A 25331-nucleotide genomic window follows, 5' to 3' on the forward strand; every position below is an offset into this window, starting at 1 on the left:
TGATCCTACTCAGTTGTGAGAGTGCATCATAGTGACTGTCCTTCCAGGTCTTGGCTAAAGACCCTAAAGACCCTAACCCTAGCTCCTAACCCTAAACCTAATTTTAACCCTAACAATAATTCTCACTTTAACACTTAACCCACTAGAAATAGCATTTGAACTTGGGGGGACTAACAAAATGTCCCCAGTTGGTTAAAAAGAAATTCAGTTTACTGTTCTTGTGGGGACTTCTGGTCGATACAAGTATAGTTAAACACGTCCACACACACACACGCGCACACACACACGCGCACACGCACACGCGCACACGCACACACACGCACACACACACACACACACACACACACACACACACACACACACACACACACACACACACACACACACACACACACACACACACACAATACAGGGATCTTCCCAGTGGATGGAGTGAGAGTAGGCCATTGAGTGTGGGTGGGGTGTGAGAACTCTGACCTTTGACAAAGTCGTCATTGTCAATGGACAGAGACGATTAAACAATTAGCCTACTGTCTGATGACGATTATGGACACTTGTTCTACAAGTGGCCAGTTGGGTCATGTCCAAGGGAAACACTAAACCCTCATTTACATATGTATACAACTCCTGGAAATGTTAATTTATGGCAACTTGCTCTTATTGTGACCCACAGTGATAGGTCAATAAAAATGATCTACCTCATTTAATAGGTCACTCTTGTTATGGACACACCACCTTGTAGGCGAGGCACTGACCTTAATGATTGGACATTAACCCTCACTTACAGTACAACACATCACCAGCTTGCCATACAGAACTCACAAAAGTGGGGATGTCGTCAGAGCTAAGGCATTGAGCAAGCGCATGAGCTATTTGTTCCTAATCTAGGGCTAAGGTTAGGACGAGGGGGGTTAAAGTTAGTGTCAGAGGTTAAGATTGCATGTATGGTTTGAAAGCACTTCCATTAATCCACGCACGCACGCATGACCAGATAACGACAACTCTCAATACACCACTTTCAGGGAATTCCTCAACCTACACAGTACCTCTTCCTGTAAAGACCAAACAACATCCAGAAAGTTGCTTCCATAATGTACACAAGTGATCAAACATTTTAGTTGCTTTAGATGTGAATTCCACATGCTATACCATCACAGATCCCTAGTAGAGTGTGTCAAAGGAACAACATACATTGTTTAGAGGTACATCTAAAAGAGGATGCAGAAACTCTGAAACCCTAATTGTTATAGTTATTCAACAATCTTACAATCCTAATTGATTTAGCGGTGAAGTTGCAGCCATAGAAATGTATCCAGATCCTGAGGATCAGGTGAACAGTGTTAGCAAGGCTATTTTAGGGACCAGTCAGCAACATAATGTGCAATTTGTTCCCGAGGCCTCAGGCTTTCTTTATTCAGAGAGGAGGGAGGGATGGAAGAGGGGGGGGGTGAAAAGTAGCAGGAGCCCTGCTTTTTGACCGCTCTGTTAAACCACAAGGCTAACTTTAATCAGAGCTGCCCGGTTTCATGCATACTCACACCACTGAACAGAACTCCAATTGTTTTTCTGAGTTACATATAGGCTATTATGATGAGTCATGAAATCACATTGTTTTTGTTGGTTTATTTGCATTTCCTTACATCTATTGATCTTCCAATAGGGATGATTGTGATGCAACCTGCCCCCCACCACTACCCCTGATAACACAGAACATAATCTCTGAGATGATGAGAAGTATTTGCATATTACATTTACATTCAAATTAGTTCAAGAGATGGTAGGGCATAGTCCACTGAGTTGGAAAACATTGTGTGCTGTCTTGACACCTCATTTGTTCAACTAGGCCTATGGGCTACTAAGCCAAGGCACAATGCCCAATTCATTACCAAATCAGTCCTAAAGCTCCCAAATCATTGCATGAATGCATATAATGGTTGGTTGGTTTGAATCTAAATGTAAGGTTTCAGAAGCACTGCCATAAAAGATTTCTACAAATCCTAGTTTTAACTTTAGAAAAAGTTCCAACACTTCTGCCTAATCTCAGCCCAGTGACTTCAAAGGTGGAAAATACAACACTCCTCAAAGTACCATGGCAACCATAAAACGGGACTCATGTGGGGGGATATGGGAGGAGCGACGTGGGAGGAGATCCAGGTGGTGGTCGAGATTCCGCAAACAGACAGGCTACATCAAATAGGCCTACACCAAAACGTCTTTGAACTGGAGTTTGGCGCTGCATAAAGTCGCTTGCCTAAAAATCTGTTTTCATGGAAAGGCTCCAAGATCTGTTGTAGTAACCACAGCGGTGGTGCTTACTTGCGATCTCTCGAGAAACGGGAAAAATTGACTCGGCCTGGAAGCGGCAGACGCAGCCAAGTTTGACAGAACGAACTCTTCGCTGCGTTTTGATGTGCGCGCGTCCAATTTGATTAAAGAGAAATTTGGAAAGATGTTCAAGAAAAGCAAAAGCAAAGTGTTGGTGGACTATGCGTCGGAGGAGGACGAAATATCCTGGCATCATCAACACACTTACAAGGTAAGGAGAGCAGCCAAGCAGCTGGCACAAATAAAGTAGAGGGATTATAGCGCACATAGGATGCAGTGGTTCACTTAGCTGTTTTAGCCGGTGTTTTCGTCTCGTGTGCTTATGATCAACAGTTAGATCTGAGGCCTAGTCCAAATAATTTGTCCCTGAAACACACACAGAGCACAGCCCTAAATATTTGATTTGTTATCGGAATAATAACTAGGTTGGCTATATACTCCAGAATTTTGGATTTGAGATCAAATGTTTTATATGAGGCAATAGTAAAGAATGTCACCTTTAGAGGGTATATTCTCGTACATATCTGTTTTACCGTTTAGAAATGAATGCACTTTATGTATGTAGTCCTCCCATTTGAAGATGTCTAAAGAGTATTACATTTAGTCGAAAGTGTATTATTTGGTCCCATATTCCTAGCACGCAATGACTACATCAAGCTTGTGACTGACTCTAGATAGTTTGTTTTGGTTGTGTTCAGTATTATTTTGTGCCCAGTAGAAATGAATGGCAAATAATGTTGGCCTATTGTGTCATTTTGGAGTCACTTTTATTGTAAATAAGAATATAATATGTTTCTGAACACTTCTATGTTAATGTGGATCAGTGGAGGCTCCTCAGAGGAGGAAGGGAAGGATCATCCTACTCAGTGAATTCCAGAAAAAGTAAAATGAGGACAGCTATTTTCTGTCCTCCTCTGGGTACAGTGTCTTCAATTCAAAACCTAGGAGGTTGATGGTTCTCAATCCCTTCAATAGACTTACATAGTAATTATTATGACTTCTGGAGGACGTCCTCCAACCTATCAGAGCTCTTGCAGCATGAACTGTCATGTTGTCCATCCAATCAAAGGATCAGAGAATGAATATAGTACTGAAAGCATACGCTACAGCTAGCTAGCACTGCAGTGCATAAGTGTGGTTGAGTAGTTGACTGAAAGAGAGAGAAAGACAATAGTTGAACAGTTTTGAGAAAATTAATTTCTGTCTCGGGCAAATCATTTAATAATTTCAAATAATTTCATGATCATTGTAGAAAGCTAGAATAATGGCTAGATGCAACAAAAATGTTAGACTTAACCTACACGGCTACCAAGCAAAGAAATACATTTCTTCAAAAATGCAGAGAGGGAGAGCTAGCTATATTTTGTTGTATTTTTTTTTCTTCTCCTTCTTAGTTTACCTTTCACTTACTTAGCTAGTGAATGCAGATCATTTAGCCTACTCAACAACCTGACTCAAACAGAGAGGAATGCAAGCAAAGTGAAATGGTGAGAGAAGGAGAAGAAATTATACAAAGTGATGATGGCTGCGATGAAAGTGAATTGTGTGTGCTGGTGATTCCGCCGATTCTGTTGCAAAACGATTCTTAAAGGTGGTTACAGATAATGATTATGGATTATCATGAATTAATTGTGAATAATGATAAGTGAGAAAGTTACAGAAGCATAAATAGCATACCCCCCCAAAAAGTATATATGAAAATATGTTGCCTCATAAAAAACATTTTATCGCAAATGCAAAATGCTGGAGTAAAGAGCCAAATGAAAGGTTTGAGCTTCACTGTCCAAATAAATACGTAAGGGGAGTGTGGATTTCAATACACTTTAGTCATATATGCAACCCTTAAGTGCATCACTGAAGCTGTCCAATTGTACAAAAAGTTTTATTGAAGCATACTGTAAATGATGGTGCATTGTGTGGAAATTACTGTATTTCGAATGGTGCTGTAATTCCACCCCACAGAATACAGTACCGTACCATATCTTTGGAGCACCAAAAACTTTTTGACCACTACTGGGTGCGTGGTATTGTTGTTTCTAGCTTATTAACATATTTTGAGGCGTGCCTTGTTAGAGTCTATATTTGTTGCTCCCTTATGAGAGAATGATCTACCAATTTAGCTCCTATGTGGTTATAGTGCCCCATGAAATGTAAAATGTATAGGGGATAGATTGGAGTGGCAGCAAGTCTAAAATGGTTGAGCATTTTAACATTTTGTCCTTTTTGTCTGTTTGGTCCTGTAGTCGCTGCCAGTTTAGAAGCCTTTGTTAAGGCCTATAATAGTGCAAGTAATATAAAACAACAAAGATTCACCTCCCGAGTGACACAGTGGTCTAAGTCATTGCAGGCGGGTTCGATCCCAGGCTGTGTCACAGCCAGCCGTGACCGGGAGACCCATGAGGCGGCGCCCAATTGGCCGAGCGTCGTCCGGGTTAGGGGAGGATTTCCTCGTCCCTTCGCGCTCTAGCAACTCCTTGTGGCGGGTCGGGCATCTGCAAGCTGACTTCGGTTGCCAGTTGGACAGTGTTTCCTCTGACACATTAGTGTGGCTGGCTTCAGGATTAAGCGAGCAGTGTGTCAAGAAGCAGTGCGGCGTGGCAGGGTCCTGTTTCGGAGGGTGCATGGCTCTCGACCTTCGCCTCTCTCTCTCTCTCTCTCTCTCTCTGCAGCGATGGGACAAGACTGTAACTACCAATTGGATGTCACGAAATTGTGGAGAAAAAGGGGTAAAAGTGCAAAATAATATATATAATAAAACACCAAATATTCATTAATATGCTTATTAATGTTTGGAGGAGAGTGATGCAGTCCTGCAACAGATGACTTGGCCTCCACAATCATCCAACCTCAACCCAATTGAGATGATCTCGGTTGAGTTGGACCGCAGAGTGAAGGAAAAGCAGCCAACAAGTGCTCAGCATATGTGGGAACTCCTTCAAGACTGTTGGAAAAACATTCCAGGTGAAGATGGTTGAGAGAATGCCAAGAGTGCAAAGCTGTCATCAAGGCAAAGGTGGCTACTTTGAAGAATCTAAAATATAAATTATATTTAGATTTCTTTAACACTTTTTTAGTTACTACATGATTCCATATGTGTTATTTCATAGTTTTGATGTCATCACAATTATTCTACAATGTAGAAAATAGTAAAAAGAAAGAAAAACCCTTGAATGAATAAGAGGGTCCAAACTTTTGACTGGTACTGTACTTCAAAGTAAAATATCAACTGTCTTGATGTTCACCTGTTAAATGTGTCTGTAGGCAATAAACCGCGCTGCCTATTGGATCACATACAACAAAAATTGAAATACATAGCCTATCTATTACATAGGCCCAATTAAAAGAGAGATGCACATGGTAATTTGTTGTATGGCTACTTCAGGAATATGAACACATCATGAACAGAAAAGGTGAGGAACATATTCTGCAATGGTTATACAAATAAATAGGAAATATATTCTTATGTCTAATTGTTTAGATTCCAAAAGTAAAGCACTTGATTTTCACTCGTCTCATTAATGGCAAACCCTTGAATGAGTAGGTGTGTCCACACTTTTGACTGGTACTGTATGTATGCTACTATGTAGCCTACTGTAATTTTGATTTGTTATTAGCCTAGACAATGTTTCCGAATTCGTGGGCAGTCCAGCATATTTAGGTTGGGGGGAAAGTCAATGCAAAACATTGTTGAATTAACAGGTCCACAACTATTTGCAGTTGTTTTCTCTTTCTGTCACAGTCCTTTGCCAGATATAGCATAAATTACTGCAAAACATGTAAACATTCTGCCAATAAAGTAAATAGACTGGTAGCTTATGTCAAATATTTGACCGTATGGGTAGGCGACAGTATTGCTGTGCGATAGGCAATGATGTCACACTCCTATTTAATCTGAGCCAATACCAAGGCAGAACATAGAAACCCAATAATCTATTGAAAAACTAAATATTGAGCAACAATTCGTCCTTTGCATTGAAGTGTGGGCTGTAGCCTACTTTAAATTGTTTCCAATATACTACATTTCCAAAAGTTAGTACATTCATCTATTTCAGCCACACCCGTTACTGACAGGTGTATCAAATCAAGCCCTTTTATGTATACTACATGATTCCATATGTGTTATTTCATAGTTTTGATGTCTTCACTATTAGTCTACAATGTAGAAAATAGTAAAAATAAAGAAAAACCCTTGAATGAGTAGGTGTATCCAAACTTTCGCCAGCGAGAGCTGCCAGTAAGATACTGTCAAATTCATGGCAACCCCTTTACAGTGTAGCCAATTGATTGAACGTGAAAATGTGTTCAATTGACGTCATGCAATATCTGTCAAGCATGTCCTTCTTCCAGCATGAAGAAATGTATCTCAGTGCAGTCCTTTTCATAATCCTTTTTAACTATTGATATGGTTCCTTGACATGAATTACATATGTAACGGCCGTCTGAAGGAGTAGACCAAGCCGCAGCGTGGTTAGTGCTCATCATGTATTTATTTTGATCTGAACACTGAAACAAAGAAACCAATAACAACAGCCAAACAGTTCTGCCAGGTAAGTAATACAAAACAAAAATTAACCACCCACAAAACCCAAAGGAAAACAGGCTACCTAAGTATGGCTCCCAATCAGCGACAACGATGTACAGCTGTCCCTGATTGAGAGCCATATCAGGCCAAAACAAAGAAATACAAAACATATAAAAAAGGACATAGAATGCCCACCGTAGTCACACCCTGGCCTAACCAAAATAGAGAATAAAACCCTCTCTATGGCCAGGGCGTGACAACATGGAGTTTAATTGTAGCCTACACTAGCTTCAATATCATCATACAGGTGTCGATCTTAATTTGAGCCAGTTTGCTATATCAGGAAAATAATCCTGCAGCAACAGGAAATGTGGATTATAATTAATAGACATTTTTGTAGGGGCTGCTAAAATTTTTTGTAATGGCAATCATGTCTGAAATGTCGAAGTGGAAATTACAAACTTCAGAAGCCTTTTTAAACCTCAAATACACTACACGTTTTTAATTTCCTGCTTTGTAGGAAAGTTCTCCTGCAACAGGGGTATCAAAATAAGATCCTACATCTGTACACTGGCATGGAAAGTGTTCTAGGGGTCAAATCTGAAGCTATGGAGTCAGCCCTCTGTTATGGAAAACAACGGATAAGAACAGATAAGCAGATCCTCACACACAAAAATAAATTAGCACATCAGCTGCTCAGTTAAGATTCCCTTAAACAAAACTGCCTCACACACACACACACACACACACACACACACACACACACACACACACACACACACACACACACACACACACACATGCAGACACACTCTGCTCCTATCTAGCCTATTTACCAGGTGAGTACCAGCAGCATTTGTGGGGCCTAAGAGGTCCTCCTACCCCCCATATTTGCCCAAGCAGCTGGCCTCTGTCAGGCTGCTGGGGACAGGGAGAGAGCCCCAGATAGGAGAGAACATCCCCTTTCTCACATACACACACTCAGGGCCTATTACGGTGAGGATGAGGCCAATACTGCACTGTTCCGTTTAAGAAACGTTTTTCAACAGAATCGGCGGAATGAGTACACCCCTGATCACGCTTAAACAGAGTTAACTTTCATAGTTGTATTCCTTCTCTTCACTTTGCTTGTGGAATTCAATGCACAACATATCAGTTGTATGTGACCAGGCGAAAAAAAAACGTTACAAGCCAAACCGCTACACACAGCCTACATCATTGTCACCATTAAAGTAACGTCATAGTCAGCATAGATAATATAACTAAAGCATTAGTAAGCCCGCTACAATCATGCAGCAATGTTTGTGTACAGTCAGTAAACAGTTACACCCACGGGCCCCGGTGGCAATAAATTAGTAATACTTAAAGCTCACCTTGACTTGGAAGAGTTCCAGTGTTGTGTTGGAAAGTCATAGCCAGCTAGCTAACATAGCACCCCTCTGTTTGAGCAGGGTGTTTCAGTAGGCTAAGTAAGTGAAACTGAAAGTGAAAAAATGATAATCTCTCTCTCTCTATTTCTCTCTTGATTGTTCTTCATTTTAGAATAAATTAATTTGTTCAAAACTGTTCAACTATTGTCTTTCTCTCTCTTTGAGTCAACTACTCACCCCATTGTATACACTGAAGTGCTAGCTAGCTGTAGTTTATGCTTCCAGTACTAGATTAATTCTCTGATCCTTTGATTGGGTGGACAACATGTCAGTTCATGCTGAAAGAGCTCTGATAGGCTGGAGGACGTCCTCCGGAAATGGTCATAATTACTGTGTATGTCTATGGAAGGGGGTGAGAACCAAGAGCCTCTTAGGTTTTGTATTGAAGTTAATGTACCAAGAGGAGGACGGAAGCTAGCGGTCCTCTGGCTACACCATGGTGCTACCCTACAGAGTGCTGCTGAGACTACTGTATTCCTTTGCAAAATAGTGTTTTCATCAGTTATTTGGTGATGTGATTATATGTAGTATAGTTTTATCTAAAAAGGCTAACTTTTTTAATGTTTTAAAATTGAAATTTTTATGAAATTCACTGAGGAGGATGGTCCTCCCATTCTTCCTCTGAGGAGGCTCCACTGATGTACACTATCTGAAGGCTTATCTTTAGAGGGCATTTCTGCTTTCCCAAAACAGTGTCCAAGCTTTCTAACCATCAGGGGCATATTTACACTACTTGTTCTAACATCAACCTTAGTGTTCTCTAATGTGGGATTGATCGTGTGGAGAGAAACGGTTAGCCAACACTCTCACATGAGTCTGTTAAATATTGTAAATCACCAAAGGAAAATCATGGCCCCTGCCTTATTGGGTGGTCCCTGATGCTGCCCTGGGAAAGTCTATATGTGGAGGTTACCCATAAGAACTGATTCAGGGTTAGTTTTATGTTATCATTCCAGATGGTGAATGTTATGAGTAAAACTGATCCCAGTCCAGGTTTAGTTATAACCTATCCCTGGGGCCTGGGAAAGTAATCAGGGAGGTCTCCTCATGAAGCCATGCATGGCATTAAAGTGCATCCGGGGTCAGAGGTCTAATCATAAAATGTTCTTACAGAAGCTTTCTCCCCTCGTATCAGGGAAAAATGGTTATCAGAACAAGGTCTGACGAGAGTCTCTGAATGTTCTGTTCTTTATTTTCTCTGAGAAGAGGTTTTTTCCTTCCTTCAGTTTAGGTCCCTGGGCAAAACAGGTTCTATTGGGAGAGGGCCAGGTGGCAGATCTGCCTCACCCAGAGAGAGGAAGGGAGGGAAGGGCAGATGCAAGGAGAGAGAGAGGGAGAGAGTGAGAGATGCACTCAGTAAGAGACAGAAAGAAGGTAGAGAGAACGGAGGTAGAGAGAAAGGAGGTAGAGAAAAAGTGAGAGAGGCATTAAAGAAGGAGAGACAACTATTTGTAGACAGGGAGAGAGTGTTTAGGGGGTAAGAAGGAGAAAGAATAGAATGGAAGTTAATATCTTCTTTCTACACCGCGCTCTAGGGCTCCGGGGCCATGCTACAGCTTGCTTTCTCTCCACTCTCCTCGCAACAAGATCCTCCTAGTCCTGACTGTCTCTGTGATGTTACTGTGGGAGGAAGGTTCACCGGAGTGAGAGAGGAGGGGGGGGGGTAGTGTTTGCAGGGCACTGAGTGTATGAACTATCATACTGCTTTAATACTACTGTAATACCACTGTAATACTGCTCCCTGTGAAGCAGGATTACCAGATTTTGAATCTAAATGCTGACTTCAGAGGACTTCACCTCTACTCATTTAATCATGAACGGTGGAGGAAAATAAAGGAGAGGAGAGCTAATCCTGCTGTGGAGGATCAAACACTGCCTCTGCCCCGCAGGCCCCAATTATACAAATATAATAATCATGCCATGATACAAACAGAAAAAAATCTTTGTCATATTGCAGTAATGTGTTCCCTATTGCAATATGATGTTGATTATTTTAGTGATGTGAAGGATTGTAAGAGCATTTATCTTGACTGATGCCTCTAAATCATCACAGGTGACTTTCTGAACTTGCAGTGCTAAAATCAGTTGTATGTGTATTCGCCTGGATATCTGGCTTTCATCAAACACCTCAGTGCCAAAAATGGAAGCTTCAAACACCTAAAGAGATAGAGACACAGAGCGAGCGAGATGCAGATAGATAGAGATTAAAGCCCTGAGGAGGGCAACCAACCTCTCTCTGCCTCTCTCCTGTTGTTGGGACATTTTTACTTAATCACAGCATTCTCCCTCTATTTCTCCTTCTGCTCTTTTCCTCTCTCACTCGATCTCTCCCTCTTTCTCTCCCTCTTTCTCTCTCTCGCCCTCTGTCATCTTTCTACGTCTCACTCTCTTTCTTCTGTCCCCTCCCCTCTCTCTCCCTCTCTGTCTCTGTCATCTTTCAACGTCTCACTCTCTCTTTCTTCCTCTGTCTCCCTCCCCTCCCCCCTCTCTCTGTCCATCTACCTCTCATCTTTCTCTCCCCTCCTTTCCCTCTCTTCTCTGTCTGTGTGTCGTTAATGCTTTCTGCATCCATAAATAGTAGTAATTAGACTGGGCCTGTTGTGACTGTGGTGTCTTTGATCTGTTTAGGTGGCTGTGTCCCAGAAGGCTCTGCCCTGACACGTCAAACCACCACCTCACTCCCACCCCACTGCCAAAACCCAATCATTTACCTCACACACAACACAGTCAGCTGTCCTCAGGGGCAGCCATGTAAAACCAAAAAATATATTATCTACAAGATTTACAGTGCAACTTTGATAATGCAACATTCACACTCTATCAATGTAAATGACTATTATCAATCACCATATCTATTTTTAAGTCCAGACTGATACATGTTATAGAGCAGAACAGAGGACCCCTATTTGTCGTCTATATCCTCTCCTGTGTCACTTCCCCTAGGTGGTCTCTCTGTTCTCTGAGTAAAGGGAGAGATCTGAGGCCTTCCTCTCCCCCCTGAGGCAGTGTTGATGTTACTGTTCCATAAATACCTCTGCCTTACAGGAAGGCCTGCACACACTCCTCTAGACTCAGCTCCTGTGTGTGTCTATGTGTGAACATGTCTACAACAGTGTGTTTATGTGTGTGTGTGTGTGTGGGGGGGGGGGAGTAGTGTAGGAGATGTACTCTGAGATGTAGTTTGTGGCTGTTAGCCTCAGGGACCAGAGTAATAGGGCTGAGCATGCTGTATAGGGCTGAGTATGCTGTATAGGGCTGAGTATGCTGTATAGGGCTGGGTATGCTGTATGATGTTCCACTCAGTGTACTATGTGTATGTTATATCTCTTTAGTTAACTCTGTGTGTGTGTGTGTGTGTGTGTGTGTGTGTGTGTGTGTGTGTGTGTGTGTGTGTGTGTGTGTGTGTGTGTGTGTGTGTGTGTGTGTGTGTGTGTGTGTGTGTGTGTGTGTGTGTGTGTGTGTGTGTGTGTGTGTGTGTGTGTGTGTGTGTGTGTTGCCTCTGGTTACTGACCCTGCTGTTTGTTGCTTTTCAGGATAAGGACCCAGAGGGGGAGGATGAGGAAGAAGCAGTGAGCCCTGTATCCAAGGTAAACAGCCCAATCCCTCCAAACACCACAACTATTTAGTTACTCCATCTCAACCCCACACACCTCCCGTATCTAGCCCTAGACCCTCTATGTGTCAACCTCAACCCCTTTTCATTCCTACTTTCCTATATCCCTCCCCCTTATCTTCATATCATTCCCACAACCCCACACACCTCCAGTATCTAGCCCTAAACCCTCTGTGTCAACCTCAACCCCTTTTCATTCCTACTTTCCTATATCCCTCCCCCTTATCTGGACAATGAATCAAAAACTATATTTCATCATTTTGGATTTGAGATCAAATGTTTTATATGAGGCAACAGTACAGAATGTCAGCTTTTATTTGAGGGTATTTTCATATGTTTTACCATTTTCAAATTAAATGTATCTAGTCCCCCCATTTGAAGGACAAATTAATTTATAGTGTATTAAATTTAGTCAAAAGTTTAGTATTTGGTCCCATATTCCTAGCATTCAATGACTACATCAAGCTTGTGACTCTACAAACTTGTTGGACGCATTTGCAATTTGTTTTGGTTGTGTTTCAGGTTATGTTGTGCCCACTTGAAATTAATGGTCACCAATGCATTGTGCCATTTTTGAGTCGCTTTTATTGTAAATAAGAATATAATACAGTATGTTTCTGAACACATCTACGTTAATGTGGATGCTACCACGATTTCGGATAATCATGAATGAATCATGAATAATGATGAGTGAGAAAGTTAGTGTCATAAATACCATACCTTCAAGACATGCTAACCCAATCGCGATTCATTCATGATTATCCGTAATCATGGTAGAATCCACATGAATGTAGAAGTGTTCAGAAACATACTAGAACAGAATAGCATACTCTGAGTTGTACTGTTAGGCCCTTTCTGGCTATGCCATATGGCTGTGGGCTACACTAGTTCATTTAGCAGACAAGATTTGGTTAGAATTCCGAGACATTATTTTATATTATTTTATAGTATGAAGAATACAATTGAACATAGCTGAATAAAATATAAATTATATTTTCTCCAAATGATTTGAGGGAGTGCACGCACATGCAACTATTCTGTGTTGAGCGGTTAACAAAGAAACAGGTCCTCCTATATGCTTAATTTAGAGTTATTTATATAACTTATTTGTGATACAAACGTTGGGCTATATGTTTTGATTTTTAATACATTCTAAGGCTGCATTATGCGACTCTAATTTGAAAAAAATTGCATGAAAGGCAATGAGCTGTGCTTTGTTCTTTGCACAGGCTGCACACACTTCATCAGTCTCTCATTCACAATTTGATAAGCACTTGATAAAGCCTATGTCAATGTACTATCCCCCATAGTACAAAAGTGAACCTATTCTGTGCGATAAATAAATATTCCAAACATAGTCTGGGACAGTTGTGGGATGCGATAGATCCCAAATTAATACAACCACTAGCATCAAAAAAACATTTTTAAGCAATGAGGCTGATGCAACAGATCAGAACTTTTAGCTTAACATGTTGATAAACTGTTAGGCTATTTCTTCACATTATAAGCACAGCAATACACACACGGCAGTAGGCTATAAGGCTGAATGTTCCAAAATGCAATCAATTAGCGGGAAAACACCATTCTCAAAAGTGACTGCAAATGTGATTATGTATGTAATGCTTTTATTATGAAGGTGCATTTTTATGGTGAAAATGATCTTCCCCAAACTTGAAACTCACGCACTGCATATGGATGCCAGATAGGCTCTTCACCTGTTGTAAAGCGGATTAATGTGCTTAATTTTGCAAAGTTATTTGGCCACTTTAGTTGATATACACACCTTATGGGCTAGGCTACATGAACAGAATAGATGATGATTTGAAAAAGTTGCAAAAAAAGGCATGCACTGTTTCTCACTGCACACAAGCTGGGCATCATTCACAAATGATAATATATCATTCACAAGTGATAGGCTAATATTGTCACCCATTAGACTGTTCTTGATTTAATCTTGTCTTTACATATAGTAAATAATATACTGTATGTGTTAAATTTGTTTTGATATAGAATGAACCATTATCATGCCACTGTCTCGAAACAGGAGCGGGGAAAAAATACATGTTATTTATGCACATAAATAGCGAACAGAGGACGCTTTTCCCGTGGTTAATTTTTATGCCAGCCAGGTAGGCTGAAATCCTGTTTTAAAGAGAAGCAATGTGCTTAATATTAGGAAAGTTGAGAAATAAATATTGAAAGCCTATAGAAAGCTGATGGGATCCTCCTCTTTTTAATAGAGGCCATCGCTGTGTTTTCTCACGCAATTGCATAGCCTATAGAAATGTTGTGCAACATGAGCTCGTGGGCTCTCATGAAGTGTTTGATTATATTTTTGATTACATTTGCATTGATGTCAGAGTAATTAGAGGGAGAATAGAGTGCTGAGTACCAGACAGTTATCAAGTTTGGTAGGCTACTAATGACCATCAGCAGCATCAGAGCTTGGAGAAGCCTAATTACCGTGACTAAACGGTCACATGGAATTTGACTGCCGTCATGACTCATGACCGCCGGTGTGGCGGTAAAATGGTCACCGTAACAGCCCTAGTTGTAGCTTCACTGTCCAAATAAATACGTAGGGGAATGTACGTACACATCATACCCTTGTATCACACCCCCTCAACCCCCATCCACTGTGGCCAGATTTTATGACACAGTGGATATCCGTCCACCTCCACCTTCAACCCTCATCATCCCTCAGCCCAGCCCTCAGTGTCTCTGCTCTGTTTCTCAGCCCAGGTCACCTTCATATCTGTTTGGGGTGATGTTATTAGGTCTGTGTATGTGTGTTTGGTGTGTTTTTGTGTCTTAGCTTTTGTTATCGGTTTGTTGTGGTACGATAAACAGGTGTCCGTTGTTGTTTCTGTCAACAAAGGTTTGTTTCTCTCCCCTAGTGTGTGTGTGTGTGTGTGTGTGTGTGTATGTGTGTGTGTATGTGTGTGTGTGTGTGTGTGTGTGTGTGTGTGTGTGTGTGTGTGTGTGTGTGTGTGTGTGTGTGTGTGTGTGTGTGTGTGTGTGTGTGTGTATATGATCTCATGGGGTATTTCATAACCTGTTTTGACGAGATGCTGCTGGAATGTGTACAATTTGCTAAACCACAATACTTCCTAACCATGACGTGTTTGTGTGTAGATACCCCAGGGAGCTGTGCTAACTGTTACTGTAGCTGTTTAAATCAGTGGACAAGAAGTGGTGGTATTTCATAACCTGCTTGTAAGTGAGGATGGGGGACGGCTGGGTTGGTACGAGGGGGAAGGAAGCCGAACATTCTTTCGAGGAGTCAGGATTTGTTGGAGAATAATCGGTGTGAAACAAAGCAAAGCTGAAAATAGCAAGAATTGTCCGCATTGAAAGCCATGATTAGAATCGCCAAAAGCATGGGTCAGTTTTATGCTTAGACAGAGTTATAGACTTCAGTATAATGCCTTCATTACTTTGTATGGTAAAAAAACAACATATTAAATTGTAGAACTTGATGTATACCCATTTGATCATGCAGACTGCAGTAATACTAAGTTATGGATGAAAGAAATTCTTTCCAATAAGACGTCCATTGTTCTGTGTGGCATGGAGGGAAAAGTTGCCATCTCACACACAGAGAGCTTAGTGAGGTGAATAGCCTGCTTGCTGGGCTGCATGGAGATTACACTGGGCTGTTGCGGCTACGCTGGCTTTGGTGTCCTGGAGGTGAAGGTTAAGGAGATCGCTGAGTAGCTTACTGTATACTATGGTACACGCGCACACACACACACACACACACAGCTGCATACCTGGGTCAGGGTCAAAGCTTTGGCGTCGCTGCTGGTCTCAGTGTTGCTGCATGGATTTGGACTGTAGTAAACCTGATCCACAGTTTACACCAGACAACACAGGGAGAGACTACACCAATAAATAACAGAACAGCCTTGGGGGGAGAGGGAGAGAGAGAGATGGTATGGAATTACATTTGAATTGATTAGGATTCCCATTAGCTGACGCCAATGACGACAGCTAGTCTTACTGGGGTCCGACACATAACGAAAAAGACATTACAGACAAAATACTTTACAATTTACATACATTTAAAAGCATGAACATCTAGTGTGTGTGTGTGCATTTATCAGTTACAGTACTGTACTGTACTGTACACATACAGTGCATTCAGAAATACTTTTCCCACATTTTGTTACTTTACAGCCTTATTCTAAAATAGATTGAATACATTTTTTCCCCTCATCAATCTACACACAATACCCCATAATGACAAAGCGAAAACAGGTTTTTAGAAATGTTTGCCAATGTATTCAAAATAAAAAAACATAAATACTTTATTTATAGTACCAGTCAAAAGTTTGGACATACCTACTCATTCAAGGGTTTTTCTTTATTTTTACTATTTTCTACATTGTAGACTAATAGTGAAGACATCAAAACTATGAAATAACACATATGGAATCATGTAGTATACATAAAAGGGCTTGATTTGATACACATGAATCCACTAGCTTTTGGAAATGTAGTATATTGGAAACAATTTAAAAGTAGGGTACAGCCCACACTTCAAAAAAGTAAAGTAGTGAAGACATCAAAACTATGAAATAACACATATGGAATCATGCAGTAACCAAAAAAGTGTTAAACAAATTAGATTCTTCAAAGTACTTGAGTACTTTAAATGAAATTATGGGCAGAAAGACAAATTCAACGCCATCTTTCATCGAATCAGATGGCTTAAATATCACATTTACCTAAGTATTCAGACCCTTTACTCAGTACTTTGTTGAAGCACCTTTGGCAGCGATTACAGCCTTGAGTCTTCTTGGGTATAACACTACAAGCTTGGCACACCTGTATTTGGGGAGTTTCTCCCATTCTTCTCTGCAGATCCTCTCAAGCTCTGTCAGGTTTGATGGGGAGCATTGCTACACAGCTATTTTCGGGTCTCTCCAGAGATGTTAGATTGGGTTCAAGTCCGGGCTCTGGCTGGGCCACTCAAAGACATTCAGAGACTTTTCCCGATGCTACTCCTGCGTTGTCTTGGCTGTGTGCTTAGGGTTGTTGTCCTGTTGGAAGGTGAATCTTCTCCCCAGTCTGAGGTCCTGAGCGCTCTGGAGCAGATTTTCATCAAGGATCTCTCTGTACTTTGCTCCGGTCATCTTTCCCTCGAACCTGACTAGTCTCCCAGTCCCTGCCACTGATAAACATCCCCACAGCATGATGCTGCCAACACCACGCGTGACGCTTGGCATTCAGGCCAAAGAGTTCAATCTTGGTTTCATGGTCTGAGAGTCCTTTAAGGTGCTTTTTTGCAAACTCCAAGCGGACTGTCACGTACCTCTGTCACGGCTTCCGTCTGGCCACTCTACCATAAAGGCCTGATTGGTGGAGTGCTGCAGAGATGGTTGTTCTTCTGAAAGGTTCTTCCATCTCCACAGAGGAATTCTGGAGCTCTGTCAGAGTGACCATCAGGTTCTTGGTCACCACCCTGACTAAGGCCCTTCTCCCCCGATTGCTCATTTTGGGATGGGCGGCCAACTCTAGGAAGAGTCTTGGTGGTTCTACACATTTTCCATTTAAGAACGATGGAGGCCACTGTGTTCTTGGGGACCTTCAATGCTGCATACATTTTTTGGTACCCTTCCCCACATCTGTTTCTCGACACAATCCTATCTCGGAGCTCTACAGACAATTCCTTCGACCTCATGGCTTGGTTTTTGCTCTGACATGCACAGTCAACTGTGGGACCTTATATAGACAGGTGTGTGCCTTTCCAATTCATGTCCAATCAATTGAATTTATCACAGGTGGACTCCAATCAAGTTGTAGAAACATCTCAAGGATGATCAATGGAAACAGGATGCACCTGAGCTAATTTTTGAGTCTCCTAGAAAAGGGTCTGAATATTTATGTAAATAATTTTTTACAGTTTGTAATTTTGTATAAATCTGCAAAAAAATTGAAACCTGTTTTCACTTTGATATTATGGGGTATTGTGTGTAGATTGATGCTTTTTTTTATTTAATCCATTTTAGAATAAGGCTGTAACGTAACAAAATGTGGAAAAGTCAAGGGGTCTGAATACATTCCGAATGCCCTGTAGCCTACAGTTTTCTTGTAATCTATGTTTAATTAGTGTAACCAGTGTACCCCCACAATAATTTTTTCGGCTAACTTGCAGCCCTGCTATTAGGCCTATATATAAATTAGGTGTATGTTTTTAAAATACTATTTCTCTCTCTCGCTCTTGGAGACTGTGGTGGACTGTCAGCTCTCAGACCTTTGTGAAAAAAATACCACCATTCACTAAAGCTGCTCTAATTCATTCACAGTAAAAGGTATTACTATTCTGATTTCCGATTACCAATCCTTACAAAATAAGGAAGACCTGATACTCTCTGTTTTCTCCATCTTGTTTGGAAAAAAGCGTATAAGATGCACATTTTCACAGGTGTTTTTTCTTAACCCCATAAGGTCGATGAGATGCACCCAATTCAGAAAACGGATATCTCTAGCTTAAACTGACAGATTTTAATGGGGATTTTTGTTTTATGCTAATTTGATTTCCCCCGTGGAGATATCAGATATATCTGTTTTTTGCATTGGATGAGTCTCAATCCACCACATCCACCTATGTTGCACTTCCGCATCTGCGGTGAAAAGCAACAGAGCTAGAGCGGTGTTTGTCAGACCATGAGACATGTTATTCAATGCATTTCTATGGGCTAATAGCAGTAAGGTCAAAAATATACACTACTGTTCAAAAGTTTGTGGTCACTTAGAAATGTCCTTGTTTTTGAAAATAAAGCACATTTTTTTTGTCCATTAAAATAACATGAAATTGATCAAAAATACAGTGTAGACATCTACGTAGGCGTACAGATGCCCATTATCAGCAACCATCACTCCTGTGTTCCAATGGCACGTTGTTTTAGCTAATCCAAGTTTCATTAGAAAACCCTTTTGCAATTATGTTAGCACAGCTGAAAACTGTTGTTCTGATTAAAGAAGCAATACAACTGGCTTTCTTTAGACTAGTTGAGTATCTGGAGCATTAGCATTTGAGGGTTCGATTACAGGCTCAAAATGGCCAGAAACAAATAACTTTCTTCTGAAACTCATCAGTCTATTCTTGTTCTGAGAAATGAAGGCTATTCCATGCGAGAAATTGACAAGAAACTGAAGATCTCGTACAACACTGTGTACTACTCCCTTCACAAAACAACGCAAACTGGCTCTAACCAGAATAGAAAGAGGAGTGGGAGGCCCCGGTGCACAACTGAGCAAGAGGACAAGTACATTAGAGTGTCTAGTTTGAGAAACAGACACCTCACAAGTCCTCAACTGGCAGCTTCATTAAATAGTACCCACAAAACACGTCTCAACGTCAACAGTGAAGAGGTGACTCCGGGATGCTGGCCTTCTAGGCAGAGTTCCTCTGTCCAGTGTCTGTGTTCTTTTGCCCATCTTAATCTTTTCTTTTTATTGGACAGCCTGAGATATAGCTTTTTCTTTGCAAATATACCTAGAAGGCCAGAACCCCAGAGTCACCTCTTCACTGTTGACGTTAATACTGCTGTTTTGCAGATACTATTTAATGAAGCTGCCAAAAATCAGCCGTTTCCAACTACAATAGTAATTTACAACATTAACAATCTCTACACTGTATTTCTGATCAATTTGATGTTATTTTAATGGACAAAAAATGTGCTTTTCTTTAAAAAACAAGGACATTTCTAAGTGACCCCAAACTTTTGAACGGTAGTGTATATATTTTTTTTGATACTTCAAGGGGTCTTAAAATTCTAAATCAAATAGGTAAATGATCCTTGGTATGACCATCTTAAAATGATTACACATAGCTTAGTAGAACCCCTTCCGTGCTTAGACAGGGCTTAGACTCTGATGGGTTAACTGATTACCACTATTTATTGCATGTCATATCATTTTAAAGGGCTGTTTCTCATCTTTCAAAAAATGTATCATGTTTGAAACGCTCAGAATGTTATGTGGTTCTCAGAATGTTATGTGGTTCTCAGAATAACATTGTGTGTGCGTGTGTGCGTGCGTGTGTGTGAATTGAGCAGAGGATATAGTGTGGAGGGGTGCAGCCAACTATGCAGTGGTAGAGGGCTCATGTCTGTGTGTGTGTGGCATTGTGGAGAGTGTGCCTGTCTGTTGCCTACTTCACTGCAAAGAGGGCAAATAGGACCCTGCCTTTAGTAAATTGAGGTCTCTGGGTTCAACGATCTGGGATTATAAGAGCTTTCATGGCCCTTTGTGTTTCTGTTTATATTTTGGTTGGCTTCTTTAGTCTGCAGACTTCTGTTTGTTTGTGTTGTCCTGTGTTCTCTGTCCTGTGTTCCAGAACAACAAGGAAAAGGGTGGGTGTGTGTGTGTTTTAGTTCCATAGAAACAGCCTCTTACACAGTGGCTTGTTGACAGGTAACCTCAAACGTTATGAGGGTACAGATAATTTGGAGTCCAAATAATACGTCTATTACGAGTATCCTGAATATTTATCAGAAATGGCAGGAATGTACTAATGTTAAAAGAACAGGTCAGATGTGAGTTGGTGTAAATGATATGACCTTGATATTTGACATTGGAATAAAGTGGGACAAGAACAAAAAGAGGGACATGAGCCAACTACTGCTAAAGGGCCGGGATCAGGATGGGCGTTCCCTGTGCGGATAGCAAACCTGCGTTCAAATACTATTTTAAGTATTTCAGTTACTTTCACATTTCAATGTAAGTATTTGGACACAATTTCTTTGAAAATACAAGTAGTTGAATAATGGAATGTATTTGGAAATACATTTGGAAAGTATTGTCATGTATTTGAAAATACTCATACACAAATACAGTTTTCAAATATTTAAATGCTCCATGCACTTGAACCCATGTCCGTTTGGTCCTAGGCGTATTTATAATGTATTTGGAAACATTTGAAAATAGTTTCAAATAGCCTAGATTTATAGGACATTATTTGAAAATAATAAGGCTGGAATTCCGATGTGACAGATGAGTGGGAGGGTATTCTACTGGAATGTACTGACCAGCCAAGCGAGTAGTGACTGCTCTCTCTTTCTTTCACCCTCTCTCTCCCCCCACTCTCTCTCTCCTCAGTGCCAGGGCTGGAGCCGAGATGACCAAGCTGTAACTGTTACCCCATTTTACACATAAATGACCAATACCTGTATTCAATCTCCATTCAATCCATTCATTTGAGTTAATCTCTTCACTTAAAAACAGACTGTTCTGGTGGTGGAAGTCAATAGTCATAAAACACCATAGAACTGTTCTGATGATCATTCTAGAGCTTATGAAAACCTATTTAGGATTTACAGTCGTGTTTACAGTAGAGCCCGACCGATATATCGGTTCACAGATATTGACCTTTTAGTGCTATATCGGCATCGTCCGATAACTCCACCTATAAATGAAAAAGGGAATCTCATGCTAATCTGAACGTTTGCGGCCATTTTCATGATGTGTCATTGTCACAATGTATGAAATCAACAGTTGAAGCATAGTTATTGGAAAATTGCTATTTTGGATGGCAATTTATGAGAATTCAGTGAGGAAGAATGACACGTTTTAATTTTGCTGATGTAAACAGTATATTGGCAGATATATCGGTATCGGTAAGTTTTGCCCCCCCCACTCCAAAAAAGTTTCATCTGTATCGGACCCCAAAAACATATAGGTCGGGCTCTAGTTTACAGTGGTGCTCTGTTTGTTTGGGTCTCCCAGGAGGTGAAAGTGAAGAAAGTCAAGTCCAAGAAGGAGAGGAGGGATAAGAAGATGTTTTCTTCTCAGGATGACGAGCACTTCCTACTGACAGGGGTCACACTGGCCGACCGCAGAGGGTGAGATTGATCATATACTGTACTACCATCATGACATATAACATAAAGTGCATGCAAGTATTCGTATGTCATACTTTTACAACCTCTAGCCCCACTATAACTCTTATTTCCCCAATTAGCTACAAGGTGCAATAGGACTGGCCCCATAGAACATTTATTTGGGCTCAGAGGGAGAGGGCGAGGTGAGCAGTCTGTCTTCCCTCCTTCAGTGAGATGAATGTCCTGTCTCCTTTGACCTCTCTGAGAAGGTGAGGCCTACAGTAAGCTCTGCTGGCGCTGCTGCTCTCCCAAAACCACCTAATCCTGGATAGAGCCTCCTGAACAGACAGACAGACAGACAGACAGACAGACAGACAGACAGACAGACAGACAGACAGACAGACAGACAGACAGACAGACAGACAGACAAAGAGAGAGAGTCCGATAGCGAGACAGACAGTCTGCCAGAACACAGAGAGACATCCAAGGTAGTATGGCAGACTGACACTAGGCACTAGGCAGTGTTCATGTGAGGATGACACAGGGTTGAGTTTGAGCAATGCTATACAACATGGGTCATTTCATGTTAAATGGGGCTATGTTCAATGGCTCATGTCATGTTAGATACTAGACAGGGCTGCATTCACTGGCTCACGTCAACATCCTGTCTCCACAGGGTAGTGGAATGTATGGAGGGTAAATCATCATTCAGTGGCAGAAGTACAATACCTCTGGTATCCCTATACAATGCCCTTCTCAATGGGGAACGCACCACACTCCTACTTTAATGTCCTACCGACGCAGTAGGGGAAGTGAGGGGGAGGGGAAGACATGTTTCTAAAGGAGTAGGTGTGGGGGCTTAGGATGCCCCGTTGTCATGCATACTTCTACTGGATAAGCAGAGCTGTAAATATAAAGTAGGGGTAAAAAATGTCTACTTTACCATCCCACACCCTCATGTCCTAGTATCCTGCATGTTCTACACGCTTAGAAAAAAGGGTTCTTCGGTTGTCCCAATAGGAGAACCTTTTTTGGTTCCAGGTAGAACACTCTTGTCTTCCATGTAGAACCCTCTGTGTAAAGGGTTCTACCTGGAACCAAAAATAGTTCTTCAAAGGGTTCTCCTATGGGGACAGCCAAAGAACCCTTTTAGGTTCAAGATAGCACCTTTTTTCTAACAGTGTATTTAGGATGTGGGCAGGGGAGTACCATGCCCACACAACTACATTGGACTTCAAGGAACAATGATACATGTATTTTAGTATGTTCTTACTGCTTTTTGTACTCATAGTCCTCTTCATCCTCCCCTCTCTCTGTCTTTGATCAAGGTCCCACAAGAAGGACAAGGAGGAAGGGAAGGAGAAGAACAAGCCAATCACAGAGAAGGGCCACTGCTTCTGGGACAGCGTCACCATGACGATGAGGCAGATCACGCCCACCAGGAAACTGGACAAGCTGGAGGGCTGGGAGCCGCCGCAGTTGCCCGACCAAACCGAGACACCCACCGAGGAGGCAATGGAGGCTCAGAGTGGGACCAGGGACTCGCCTGTGTCCTTCCCCCAGGCCCTGGGGCTCCCGCTGGGGCTGCCCTCCTGGACAGGTCTGGGTCTAGAGGAAGACTCGTCGCACTACGCCAACCTGTCAGAATCACGGGATTCCACGGCCGTCAGGTGGACGGCCCGCGCCAAAGGCAAGCTGGCCGGAATCAGGAGGCGGAGCCGAGGGAGTGTTTCGGAGACATGGGAGGGGTTTAAATAAAAGCTCTACCCCTTACCTGCCAGCAATCCCTGCCCCTCACCTCTTTCCTCAAATTAAGAGGAGGGAAAAAGACATGCCTGTCTGTCTCTGTGCTGCATAAAGAACTGATTTTGTATTCCTCCATTGACATTCTGAGTGCAGTCCTGACTTTTCCGTACAGCATAGATGAACACAGCCCATATATCCCTATGACTGTTCACTCCACAACATAAGCAGATGAACTTACAAAGCAGACAAGGTCATTAAAATCTATTATTGTTGACTGTGTTGAAATTGTGGTGTTTTAATGTTGCAGAGACATTGAGCCTGGGAACACTTTATGCTAGGTTGATCTGAGTGGACTCATTTGGCAGTGTAGAGAAAAGGGTCACCATCTTGAAAAGGATGTCATAGATAAGAGGTTGGAAAGTAAAAAAGCAATCACATGAAGGCCTTACACTATCTTAAACTGTGCTATCCACTGGCCTTTGACCATTTTATATTATCAAGCCAAGAGAATGATTTCCAAAATAGATTTTGTATTGTAACATAGGCATTCATGTTTTATGCTAGAGTGTAGTTTGAGAACAAGACCAACTATGCTACTGTAGGCCTTATTTAATGATACGTTTCCCATGCTGTTTGCCCTCCCTGGCCCTGCAGTAAATGTCTATTGGGAGAGGAATGTGTCAGAAGTCTTAGCTCCTAATAAGCATAGCTAAAAGGCTTAAAATGCTTTGTCCAATAACGTGTAATAAGCCTTCCAGGCTCTGAACCATAAGTGCGAATGTGTGTTTGTGAATATAGGCTGCTGAATCTGGAGTATTGTTAATGAATGATATTATCCAAATGTTGTTACAAGCCCAGCAAATGGCGGTCCACTGGAGTGTCATGAATACTGTACAGTCAAATCTAATGATGATAAGAAACATTTTCCATGCAATAAGAGGACTGAGCGCCATTTTCTGCATGCAGTCTGTGTGCTGTTTCCCCAATTAGACAAAATGCCATGATGTGCCTTTCTCTACAGTATGTGTTGTGGCATGCTTCTCTGCTCACCATATTGGAATAGACTACTACTAGTCCAAGCTCACTATGAGGATCAAATGATGTGATGGGCAATCCCAGCATGCATCACTGCGGCACCCCTCCCTGGTTTTGACTAAATGGTTTTCAGCTACAGACAGAATGTACTTTTTGTAGCAGGCTACGAGAACTTACACAGCAGGAGCAGGTTAGGATAATTTAGGTTAAGGTTAGGAAAAGGGTTAGGGTTAGCTAAAATGCAAAAACTCCCGGCACGACTAGAAAATACAACTTTTTTACCATAGCTGTATACCATCTAGCCACACCCCTCCCTTCTCATTCATGACCATGAGAAACTTCCTGTATTCCAGTTTTCATGGTTTCCAACAATTTTGCCAGTAGCCGAGGTGCTTTTGGGACTGTGACAGAAACTAATTCAACAGACATTGTTAACATGAGATCTGCTGTTGTATGTGCCTGTGTAAATGTGTGTGTTGGTGCTTTAATAGGATAGCAGTGAGTTATTGAAGAATCATTTTATTTCATTTTCATAGCAAAAACACTGATTGTTTTGTGTGTGATTGCAAATGTATATTTTAATTCCAAACAGAATCAGGCTTTCCACTTGTAGGTGGTTAGACTTGGACAATCCTTTCATTTAAATATGTGCCTTTATTTTCAAATTCTACTTAGTCCCTTTTTCCACAGCCACGTTTGTGCACAGATACAGGTTCCTTGCCGACGATGGCTGTTAGAGCTTCTGTATTTACTAAAAAGTAGGGTCACATTTGTTCAGAAGAATAAAGACCTGCCCTGCCTGGATTGTCTGGATCTGCTTATTTCAACAA

General features: G+C 41.5%; 1 protein-coding gene across 1 annotated transcript; it reads left to right on the forward strand.

Moving 5' to 3' along the window:
* The first annotated feature begins 2125 nt into the window (after window positions 1-2125).
* On the forward strand, window positions 2126-25303 carry si:ch211-225h24.2 (testis development-related protein). Its single transcript, XM_014205658.2, has 4 exons — window positions 2126-2536; window positions 11811-11864; window positions 21626-21741; window positions 23049-25303. The coding sequence occupies exons 1-4, from the start codon at window positions 2450-2452 to the stop codon at window positions 23476-23478; spliced, it is 687 nt and encodes a 228-aa protein (XP_014061133.1). The 5' UTR covers window positions 2126-2449; the 3' UTR covers window positions 23479-25303.
* Window positions 25304-25331: the final 28 nt, after the last annotated feature.

This window comes from Salmo salar, chromosome ssa06 (assembly GCF_905237065.1).
Source record: "Salmo salar chromosome ssa06, Ssal_v3.1, whole genome shotgun sequence".
NCBI classification, from domain to species: domain Eukaryota; kingdom Metazoa; phylum Chordata; class Actinopteri; order Salmoniformes; family Salmonidae; genus Salmo; species Salmo salar.

Excerpts from the sequence above, each read along its gene's own strand:
- si:ch211-225h24.2 (XM_014205658.2), top strand. The coding sequence starts at position 2,450 with ATGTTCAAGAAAAGCAAAAGCAAAGTGTTGGTGGACTATGCGTCGGAG. Across the intron at positions 11,865-21,625 it reads CAGTGAGCCCTGTATCCAAG|GAGGTGAAAGTGAAGAAAGT; the intron begins GTAAACAGCCCA and ends TGGGTCTCCCAG. Across the intron at positions 21,742-23,048 it reads ACACTGGCCGACCGCAGAGG|GTCCCACAAGAAGGACAAGG; the intron begins GTGAGATTGATC and ends TCTTTGATCAAG.